The sequence below is a fragment of the Anas platyrhynchos genome, chromosome 10, assembly GCF_047663525.1.
Source record: "Anas platyrhynchos isolate ZD024472 breed Pekin duck chromosome 10, IASCAAS_PekinDuck_T2T, whole genome shotgun sequence".
Classification (NCBI taxonomy): domain Eukaryota; kingdom Metazoa; phylum Chordata; class Aves; order Anseriformes; family Anatidae; genus Anas; species Anas platyrhynchos.
Window position 1 is genome coordinate 6,837,498 of NC_092596.1, and position 11,096 is coordinate 6,848,593.

General features: G+C 39.9%; 1 protein-coding gene across 11 annotated transcripts in view; it reads left to right on the forward strand.

The window, feature by feature from the left end:
• ZDHHC15 (zDHHC palmitoyltransferase 15) overlaps positions 1 to 10,910 on the forward strand; it is a 65,661-nt gene extending 54,751 nt beyond the window's left edge. For all 11 annotated transcript variants that reach the window (XM_038184184.2, XM_072042941.1, XM_072042939.1 and 8 more), the window contains 2 exons: positions 3,049 to 3,132; positions 4,496 to 10,910. In XM_038184184.2, coding sequence (XP_038040112.1) covers positions 3,049 to 3,092 — 44 coding nt within the window. In that variant the 3' untranslated portion in view covers positions 3,093 to 3,132; positions 4,496 to 10,910. The remainder of the gene's footprint in view (positions 1 to 3,048; positions 3,133 to 4,495) is intronic.
• Positions 10,911 to 11,096: the final 186 nt, after the last annotated feature.

An 11,096-nucleotide genomic window follows, 5' to 3' on the forward strand; every position in this document is an offset into this window, starting at 1 on the left:
TGTTGTATTTAAGTGGGGTCTCTCTCCTCCTGGAGTTTCACCTACACTTGCTCACACACCTGTGTTATGTAGCAGGGCATAGTAACGAGGGCTCTCCTCATCAGTCATTAAGGGGACTTGGAGATTCATGAGGAGAGGACAAACCCAGCTGACAGCAAGAAGCTGAGGTAGCTTCGTCTGGGGTCCCAGGAGTGTACAGGCCACCTTCTCAGTCATCTTACCCATAAGGTTGCCCTTTTTTTCTGTGATACAGGTATTTAAATATGTGTGCCCTTACTGGTTGGATTTTATGTGTGTGTGTATATATATATATAAATATCCTGACTCGCTAAGGCTTTTAATGTTTCACTTAGGGGCAAAAAACTATTCTGAGGAACCTTTTGTTTCATTTCTTAGCCAGAAACTGAAAACATTTGCTTCCAAAGTCATGGTAAAGTGATTTTTTTTTCTTTTCCAGATTTATTAATGCTCATCCCTTATTCACAGGCATCTGTTTAATCTGTCTAGCCAGCGAGCTAGCCCAAATCACATGCTGGCAGCTTTTATAAGGTTATCAGTTTTTTCAAAGAATTCATCTATAATGCATTTGACGCGTTGGTTGCGGATGTGTCAGTACTGTGAATGCTTGTGCTCTTTGTCTCGTGGAGCCTAGGGTAGGACAGCCATTTGTGTACATTTATAGCAACGTCTGATCTCTTAGATTAATTAATAATTTAATAATATGTTTCATTTTAACTTGTACAAAAGGCTCCAGTATGAATCAAATATTTCCCCGATTGTTCTCATCTTCAAAAATTTGTCATCTGCACTAAGTAACATCTTTCCAGCAGAAACCAGCGTATCCTGAGAAATAGGGTGGAAGTTGGTGATCTCTGTTGATGTGATGAAGCTTCAGGTGTCTGAAGGCATGTGCTTGGAATTTCAATTCAGATTGGTAGGAGTCTAATTAAAGGAGCATCATGTCCTGCGATACCGGCTAATTTGGCGTAGCGGTCCTTTGAGTAGAGAAGTCATCTGTTGTGATTGTGGGGATTAAATTTCTATCCATCGAGAAATTAAAAAAGCTACTTAGATGTTGGAAGCGAGCAGAGATTGCTCAGACAGTACAATGGTGTATTGTGCAATTCAGTAAACTGAGACAAAAGACTAGATTTGCATCTCTGGATTTCAGGCGTGATATAAATGTTTAAATTGCATCTGGCAGAAGAACGATTAAGTTAAAGCAGTGCTAAACCTTGCGTCACTGACTGCATTCTGATCAGTTTTCAAACAACAGAGGGGTACCTGTGCAGGAATCCGCACCAGTTTAACCAAATGCATTGGTAAATATATTTAGTAAAACCAATATGGTTTTGTATGTGGATCAGACCTGCAGCTGCTAAATGAATTACTTGAAAAAAAGATATTCCATAAGAAGTTGGTAGTGAAATTTCAGCAAGGCACATGTCTGGGTAGCAGATCTATATATCTTTTTATCAGTTCCCTTTGGCACTTCAAACTTATTTTTTTCTAAAGGAATGCAGTATAAAAGGCTGTTGCCTGGAACTTCCCATCTGAATGAACAGATTTTGCATGATAAAATAGATACCTATGCTAATAAATATGGAAATAGCAGTGGTTCCCTGTATGCATAATAAAGAAACAAAAGGCCTAGGCAAATTTAGTTATTGTGTATGTATTGTTGAGTGTTGAGGGAGGTGTCTTTGCTGTTTGTTTTTCTTCCTTTACCTTAAGGAAGTTCTGTGCCAAGTTGATTTTTGACACTGCTCGGTGCTGCTCTTGCATTTTGACCATCATGTGTAACAGTGAGCTCTGGGTTTTAAAACTGAACAGCACCAGGTCAGTTAAGATGTCTGCAGAACAATGCAGTTTTAAAATCCTGTTTTTAACAGGCATGGGAACAATTCTGTAAGTTTCATTAGGGAACTGAATCTTTATCCTACAGCTGCTGCAGATTTTTTTTTTTGTTGGGTGTCTTTCCTTGTTTTAATAGGACAGTTTGTTTCACTTAACTGTGTTTTGCAGGTGGCGAGAAGTACAGTATGATAATCTTCTCAGGCAGGCTGTGAAGATAGATCTATGCATATAGACTGCTTTTGAGGTTCTCGTGCATTAGTGGCTGTAATAACACAGATCTACAGTTAGAGCAAAAAGTGATTGTCACCTACAATTAGCAGGATGCTATTCCCAGTAAACATGAGGTATGAGCTGCTTTTAGACTAGTTGATAAACCAGGTGTTTTAAACAGTCTGCAAGTAATTGTAGACCGCTATTACGTTGACCCTGAGTTTCCTCTTCACCACATTAAACAAGCCCAACTGCCTCAGCCTTATAGGTGTAAAGTAAAAATTTCTCTTCTGCTTACCTCTGGCTTACATCTGACCTGCACTGCTTTCAGTTTTTCAGGGTTTGCACTGTGTGTATTTATAGAAACGTGATGTTTTTATTTTGAAAGTGAAAATGTTAGGAATAAACTATTGTGAATGATGATATATTCCATATAAAAATATGTTATCATGTATTTCTACCTCTGCTGGACTAACACAAATGTATTCAGAGAACGTGATTTCCTGGTTCAGTAAGCTCTGGTGCCCTCACTCCCTTCTGACAGAAGGGTTTGGGGAGAGGTCATGGTAGACACAAATGATGATGTTTTACTTTTGCTTGTTTTCTCACCACTGCTTTTCTTGTTTTGTAAGGCATCAGTAAATGAAGCTCTAAGCTTAGAGTTTTCAGATTACATCTTGCACAATATAAGTAAACCAGTATAATTTTCTAATCAGAAGGGTCTGAAATGTTCCATTAAAACTGAAAGATCTTTATTTGTCATAGTGGCTTTACAGTTTGTGACACGGTTATGAAATAGATGAAGCCAATAATAGAGTAATCTCAGTTAAAATACTGCTGTTAAGTTACCTCTGACAAGTGGTTGTCTATTTTTGTTTGGAATGATTCTTAAAGACACGCTCCCATACTTAGTGAAAAATACATTCTTAGTGAGGAAAACAGATTCACTTATCTCTAACTACTTTGTTTTTCCTTGTATAGATTCCACTGAAGCTTCATCCCTTGCCATAGAAAGGGAGACATAGCGGTTTGAAAATGATGGCAGTACAAAGCTTGTTCAGAAAGGTCAGTATATCTTTCTTGGTTATCTTCAGAAAGCCATTCTGCAGGGAATTTGGTAGGTAATCCTGGACTGGTTTTGACTGTAACGGTGGCATATCTCACTTGACACTTGGACAGTCATTTAACATGCCAAAGTCTTCAGAGTGGCGGGGCTGTGATGGAATCATAGAATGGTTTGGGTTGGAAGGGACATTAAAATAATATAATTCCAACCCTTTGCCATGGGCAGGGACACCTCCCACAAGATCAGGTTGCCCAACACCTCATCCAGCCTGGCCTTGGGCAGTGTCAGGGATGGGGCAGCCACAGCTTACACGGGCAGCCTGTTCCTCACAGAAGGGCAAAGACCCTTCCACCAAAATGTCGTGTTGACGCAACTGAGCGTGGAAGTATTTCACCAATATTTCTCCATCTTGTCCAGAAATATGTTGTTTAGGAGAATCTAAAAGAAAATAGTGTCTCTCTAGTAGCCCTGGGCTGGACGTTTGCATGGTTTACACAAGAGCCAAAAACGCTGTTTATTAGTGGAGTATACAACCCTGGCAACTCCTCTGCTGAATGTGGCAGGAATGATTCTTGCCCCTACGCTGTTTAATTACAAGAACAAAAGTCTGTTCCATGGCTTGTGAAAGGTGAGGGGTGGTGGAGACAAGGTCTTGAAAGAAACTGAGGATGAGAACAGCCACACTGTGCTCTGTGCACTTGTGAGTAAATAGAAGTAGCTGGCAATACCCACATCACCCATTGCTCTTACTTAGTCTTCTTTCATTCTGAGGAAACTTGGGTGTGACAACAGATGATACGGTTTGCTGCTACCAGAATGTTCAGTGGTTGACAATTTGTCCTGACTTTCGTAACACGGGGGAGGTGTCCTGCACGTATATGCTTGCAATCAGCTGCACGCGGTGTCCTCTTTGGTCTCCACGAAGCCTTTTCACAGTGCAGTATTGTTGCCCAAGATTCAAGGAATATCTTCTGCTGTCCTATGTGCAGAAAGTGGAGTAATTAGATAGAACTCACTTCCCTACTGGCTCTGGATGTTGAGTAACTGTGTTGAGAATTAACGCACTGTGATCCATTGCTTAGTTTTGCACTAGAATAGAGCAACTCAAAGTTTTTATAAATGGGATTCTTGCAGATTGTACGTGTGATCCCATTTTCTGCCACTGAGGAGAAAAACCTGTGTTTCTTCTGTAGACAGTCAATGAGGACTACGTACTGCCATTCCACTGAGGGGGTGAAAAAGCAGCACTTTGCCTGTTACTCTGCATGGCTTTAAAATGATGCTCAAAGTCAAGACTAGACATGTATTTCTGATCAGATCAGTGCTTTTATACTTATACATTTTTCTTTATTTGAATTTCAGCTTTCCTCTCAGGAGTCAACATCCCTTTTCTTTGCATGGACTTCAGTTGTGAGGGGCAGAAAACAAGTGGATCTTCAAGATGAGAAAACATCATGAAGTATCATCTGATTGGAATCTGCATTCTAGAGTGCTTCTCCAGAAATCCCGCTATCCAGATGTTTCAAGGCTTTATAAGTTTAAGTTATGGAGTGAACAGAACAGTTTTATAGAGTGATTCTGGCCAATCTTCTTTGGCCTGCTCTCTTTATTTTATAAATAATATATATTTTTTATTCAAAATAGGTAAAAAGTATTGATGCGAGTGCATTTCCAAAGGCCTTTTCATTTTGCAAACATCAGGGACTTGAGTTCTCAAAATTCTTCCAAGCCATAATATTCTTGGGGATGGTATTTATATTGAGACTGATTCTCTAACCTTCTCTGACAAGTGGCATTTTCTAATATGCTTAAAGTTCTGAGTCAGTTCAACTCAATGAGAGACAGACTCATCTAGATCTGGCACTAAATTGATGGTTGGATATATGTTTGTTGAAAGACAAAGTGCTGAACATGTATATATACATGTGCAACTGTGTACAAAAACAAAATATTCACATTGCCAGTATCAAGATTCAAGAATATTGTGGCCATTGATGCTTTTTTTTTCTAGGAAAGTGTAATTACATTAGATTTTGAGTTACAGTGCCCTTTAAGCCCAATCCTACTTGCAGGTACCTAAAATGCAAATGGGTATTTTAGACATTACAATGTGCATTAATTACTAGGGCTAAAATGACAGAGTTTGCATGGTAATTAGAGCATTATCAACTCATTCCTGGATCAGTGTTTGATGGAAATTTTTTGTTCATGGAGTCAGAAAGGAAGAAAGGAAGAAGTAAATTTGAAACACAGGAGTTAGAAATGTGCACTGAATGTTTAGCTCCAACAGTAGCGTTTGGAGTTTACACTCCACAGCGGTGGTTTTAATCCCATAATGCTGAAGAGACATTTGGTAAACTCAATTATTTCAAACTTCTTCCTCAGTAAATGTATTGACTAGTATTTTAAAGGTGTTTCAGGACCAAGAGGTGATTTTTTTTTTATTATTATTATTATTTTTCCTCCATTGGCAGTCAAAGGAATGTATTGCTATTTTTACTCTGTGGAATAGAACTGAGAATTTGCTGGCAGGATGACACGCATTTTTCTAGATCCGAGATATTCTTTTATCTGCATGATTCAGACCTGGCAACTCCATCTCATGTTTGAATTAGGTGCATGTTTAATGTGTTAGTATACTGCATCTAAGATCATTTGTTAGTGTTTTCTATCCTGATTTTGTTTGTTCATCAGCCCATTTGTGTTGACTTTGACTACAGAAGCAGTTGTCAAGAGAAATTACCTGGTAAGTATCTGTTTGGTGACAAAGGCCTTGGCTACATTCTTGTCTTTTCTCCTCTATTTACTCTGCCGCTGTTACCAGCGGAAATGTGTTAGTGAGATGGAAGAGACTCTTGCAGATATTTTTGTCCATAAGAGTAGTTTAACTACCTGGTATAAACTGTGCCCTTTGGACAGATATTTTATACATCAGACTTTATACTTAGGTGTAGAAGAGGCAGTAGACTCTATAGAATGTGTTGTTATTGCTGAAGCTGAGGTCTTGGGAATTGGGGCGGGTTCTCCCAGTCGCAGTGTGGGTTACTCTGCTTCCTCCTCTGGCTGTTACCGAAGGCTCTGTGAATGTTACCACTTCTGGTGGGTGGCTCTCATCAGACAGCTGTCAACCAACAAAACTCTTTTTCCTATTAAATCTAAACCTTCATTTCTAATAGAAATCCTGTGCTGGACCTTAAGGTGTCAAAGGTGGCAATAGAATTGGTCACTTCTTGGCTGACAAAATGTATTCTAGAGGGGAAGGTAGTAGTTAAACAGAGCAGGAAATATATAGGAATTTAGCCCTATTACTTGTGTATTTGTGCCTTTAAACCACTAAATTCCTCGTTTATATAAGCAGGAGGATAAATCACTAACTCTACTTTCCATCCTGTCAACTGAAATGTGTTTTTTAAGACAGGAACATCAAAGCTGCATTTGAAGCCAAGTGGATTTACAAGAGTTTCTGAGCGGGTTCTTGTGTCCATTCTGCATTTGGTTCTGTTCACAGCCGTGCCATCCTTGCAGGGTTGTTTCTCTGCCAAACAGCAGCAGAAGAGCTGCCTAGAAGATCTGCAGGCAGATCCCCTGCCTGCTGTCTAGCTTCAGCTTTGTTCCTTAGCCAGTAAAATCTATTTTGTCTTCTAATTATTATTAAAACAGCTGTCTTTATGATAATGCAGCTTCCCAGCTCAGACTTAGAAGCAGCTTTAAAAGGTTTCCAGGTGCTTAAATGATGCTTTGACACCTTTCGTTAACATACTCATATTAAGTAATTTTTCTTGTGGTTAGTAATGGCACATTTTCCTTTTCTTAAAAGCTGCTCAACCTCGCTTAGCTAGAACAAACTCTTGTGCAGGTGGAAATGAAAAATAATTTGATAGCTGCAGAGCCATAAGTCAACATTCACACCCATCAGATTTTGAAAGCTTCAGAGTGAAACATGAAACAAATACTGAAGCGGACAAATCCTGGTGTGTCTGGGTGACTGAACAAACTCCATTTTGTTCTATTCTGCTGAGCTGGAGGAGATGCCCTTCCTACAGCCCAGTATTTGGACTGTGTATGCTGAACTCAAGCGCAGCAGAATAGTTGGGCAGGTTCCTCTGCCTCCCTGGGTTAAAGCCGAGTGCAGAAAGCTGCCGTGCAGGTAATGGTGCCCAGGAATGGAGTCTGGGGGGTGGCTGCTGAAGCCACAGTGAGCCTCTGTTCTTCAGGGCAGCCTGTCAGTGAGCAGCTGGGTCTCCCTGGGGAAGCTTGGTGTTCCTCCACATACTGCTGCTGAGATCCTTCTGCTCAGTGCATTAGTGCAGCTGATGCTTCAGACATCATTCCTGATGACCTACTAAGGGGAACACAGTGCTTTCAGCTGGCACTTCTGGCCTTTAAGAAGACTGTTAACTAGAGAGCAGGGCAGCATAAAAGCAGTCATTTTCATTGCACCCCCTGCTACCTATGGCTGGGCTCCTGTTTACTTTTTAAATTGGCTTTTTGTTTGCTTAGCTTCTAAAAGAAAATTGTATACAAAGAATGTGGTAAATGCAGGATGCATGAGGTTCTGTCAAATATACCGGGTAAATGCACTGGAACACAAATTGCTCAGGCTGCCTGTAATCACTGCTGCAGGTAACAAAACAGGTAAAGTATTCAGCTGAGTGCAATTTAGATTTTTTAACATGCAAATAAAATTTTACCCCTTTAAGGGGTAAAATCCACTGGTGCAGTCTGCAGGGTAGATATCCCTGTTCTCTGAGGATAATGCTCCAAAATAATTTCCCACTAACAGCCCCCTCCTCACCTCTCCCCGTCTCGCCCGTTTACATGCAGGTACAGTTCCTTTAGAGCAGACATCACATTGATGTCTCTGTGGATTGTATTGCGCTAAGTCCTGTCCCTGGCCAGTGAACATTGTCCAAGGAATCAGGACTTTAATAAGCATCACTGCACTGCAATTTATTTTTTTTTTCTCTTGCTGAATTGGTACTGTGTGGTTTTGGAGTAGAGTAAGATTGTATTCCTTTAAGCAAGGAGCAGTACTGTGTTTTCATAGGCCTGTACTAGTGCATGTAGTGTGCTGTAGCTGATGGAGGCCAGGAAGCTTTTTAATAGCACTGTAGCAATGAATGTTTACTTCCTGGAACAAACCAGAGATGTGATTCAGCAAAATCCATAACTGTAGGTTTTATATTCTGTATGCTGGTGTGGACTGAAAGCACAATTTAGTAGTTGTTACAAAACTCGATGCATAAAGTCTGTAACATAGTATGAATGTAAAGCGTCTGGGAAAATAGAACTTAACCTTTTCTTCCCTGTAGTTAGATGTAGAGGAAGATGTGTGGGGATGTATTCAGGGACCAGCTGCCTCCAACGTAGTCGCTAAGCCAGCAGAACAGATTTGCTGTTTGCATAGCTGGCTCATTCCTGAACGTGTTGAATTAGCAGGCTAAGGAGGTGCTGTTGACCTTGTTTATTAAGCCAGAATTAATTAACTTGGAGTCACATTTTCATTTCAGTGACTCTCCTGGTACAAATTTTTGAAATCGATCCATAGGACTTGAACATACCTGGATTTTATTGATATTTTTCCAATTCTATCAGCTTCTGTGTTGTTATAGAACGCGTGTAAAAATAAACTTGTTCTGAAGCCATCAATTAAAGCGTATTCATGGTAGGGTGGCTTCTGTCATTAAAAGTAATGGTCTGTCAAACAGTTTGGCAGTGATGAGCATTTCCAGGTTGTGGCATTATTATGTATTCCTGCTTAATGCATTAGTTCCTGTTCTGGTAATTAACACTGAGACCATACCCACTGTCGCAGTTTTATTCTTAACTGTCCTTTTTCCCTCTCCCTTTACGCTCTTCCTCCCGAACGCGTAGCTCCAATGTATCAGCTTTCAGCTGTTTGTGCTGTTTTCTTTGGATACTAACAAGACGAGTAGGTGTCATTTTAAACAGTTGGGCCATGTATTTTGTTTGTAATCAATCTTAATGTTTGTCAGGTTTCGCTTGGTGATTTTTATCGTTCGGGTTCAGCTTGCTTTGCTCAGGGCAGTGGGATCCACCTTTCTGCATTGCTTTTCTCTTTCCTATAAATCTTAATTCTTCATGTTCTAGCTTCAGTTTGAAATGTAAACCTTGTGAAGTACAACGTAAGTTTACTTTTCTGATGTGAGCATATAAGCTGGTTACGCCTTCGTGCTGCTTGATTTATTTTTTTCTGTATAAGGTTAAGATTTACAGCAGCATGTGTAAAGCTTCAATGGATAACAGCTACTGTTCAGGAAAAAAAAAAAAAAAAGGTTTGTGTTAAGGAAAAAAGGTACAAGGGGATTATCCTTGCTGCTTATTCCAATTGTGCTTAAAAAAAAAAAACAACAAAGAAACCTGATTGCATCAAACACTAATATCAAACAGCTTATGTAACACAAAGGTGTTTTACCTGATGGAATTTCTGCTATTTCAGTACTCAGTAGACTTAAACTTTTTGTTGGGGCTAAATCCCATGGGAAGCCTGGAGAGAGGAGAAAAAAAAAAAGCTTTGTCCTCCCCATCTCCGTTCTGCATTAGGGTTGTGTGTGCTGCACCTCCTCAGATCGCCATTTTCCTAAGTTTATAAGAGACACAAAAATCCAGTGGATTCTTGAAAACGTTGTTTTGTTTTATTTGTTGTGCCTGTTCCTGGAGGATCCAGGATGTGTACAAGCAGGAGGTTTTGGTGTAGGCACGTGGCATCCTGCTGATGTAACAAACCCGAGCGGGTGCAGACGTGGCTTCCACGAGGAGGAGATAAGATATTATTTCTGACTCAGAGATTGTGTGAAGAGGTAGGTGGAACGTGTGGTGCTGTTCTGAATTAACTCCGTGTGCAGGCATTATTTTGCAATAATTACATTAATGTGTAACTTTTGTTGTGCTCACTGATCATCTAGACTCGAGCTATCCCCAGTAATTCCAGATTGCATTGTTAGGAGCCAGGAGCTTCTATTGCGGCTTCCCTCTTGCTAGTGACATAAACAGAAAAGATCAGGTTGCTCTAAATTATTCTACCTGTCCAGCTGCTTTTCAGCTGAGAATCAGGCTGGTTTTGGATTAGGAAGCTCCATTTGGGAGCCGATACACTCTCTCTACAACTGGGTCAGAACTTTGACTGTAAACCACTGTAGTATAAAAAGCTTCTCATATCAAGGCAGACTGGCTTAGTGGGCTCTGTGCCAATAACTACTAAATTATTCAAAATAGTAAAATCAATTTCATTTATTATTATATTCAGTTGTGTTTCAGGAAACCAGGATGGCCTGGTGTTGGTATTTATAAACATCTTGAGTCTGCAAACTTTGCATACAGTCAACACTATTCTGCTTGGCAGAGGACATGACACCCAGTGTTGGGTTGTTTAATACTGATTTCTTATCCCTTTATTTAATAGGAAGGAAATGTTTTCCAGGGAACATTGCAAACGGTCCACTGACAACATGTGGGATGTTTAGTAGGGTTCAGGAGTTAAATGCTGTTGCCAGCATTGAGACTTTTGATATCAAATGGGTTTTTACAAAAGCTTTGGATACTTGTTTTTATCGTCTGACAAACATTGTCTTTAATATGAATGCTTTGTGTATGTTTCACTAGCATTTTCCGAGTGTTTGTATGGTTTCTACAGCTGGATATACTGTACATTCTGCTTTGTCATTTTCTATTATGGTTTATACTAGAAAGCCTGCACAGTTTATACTGTACTGCAGGCAAGGACTGCATTAAAACCATTTTTGGTTAATTTATTATACTTGTGAGTGATTATTTCCTACGACTTAACCCATGACGAGGGAAAATACTCTTTCTGGAAGCCTTACAGAACTTGAATTAATCGGAATTACTGTATAGAGTGGGGAAGGTTCTTCATCTGTACCAAAAAAATAGGTTAATTAAATCCTGCCCCCTTGTCTTACAAGGCATTGGTTGGAGCAGCCCA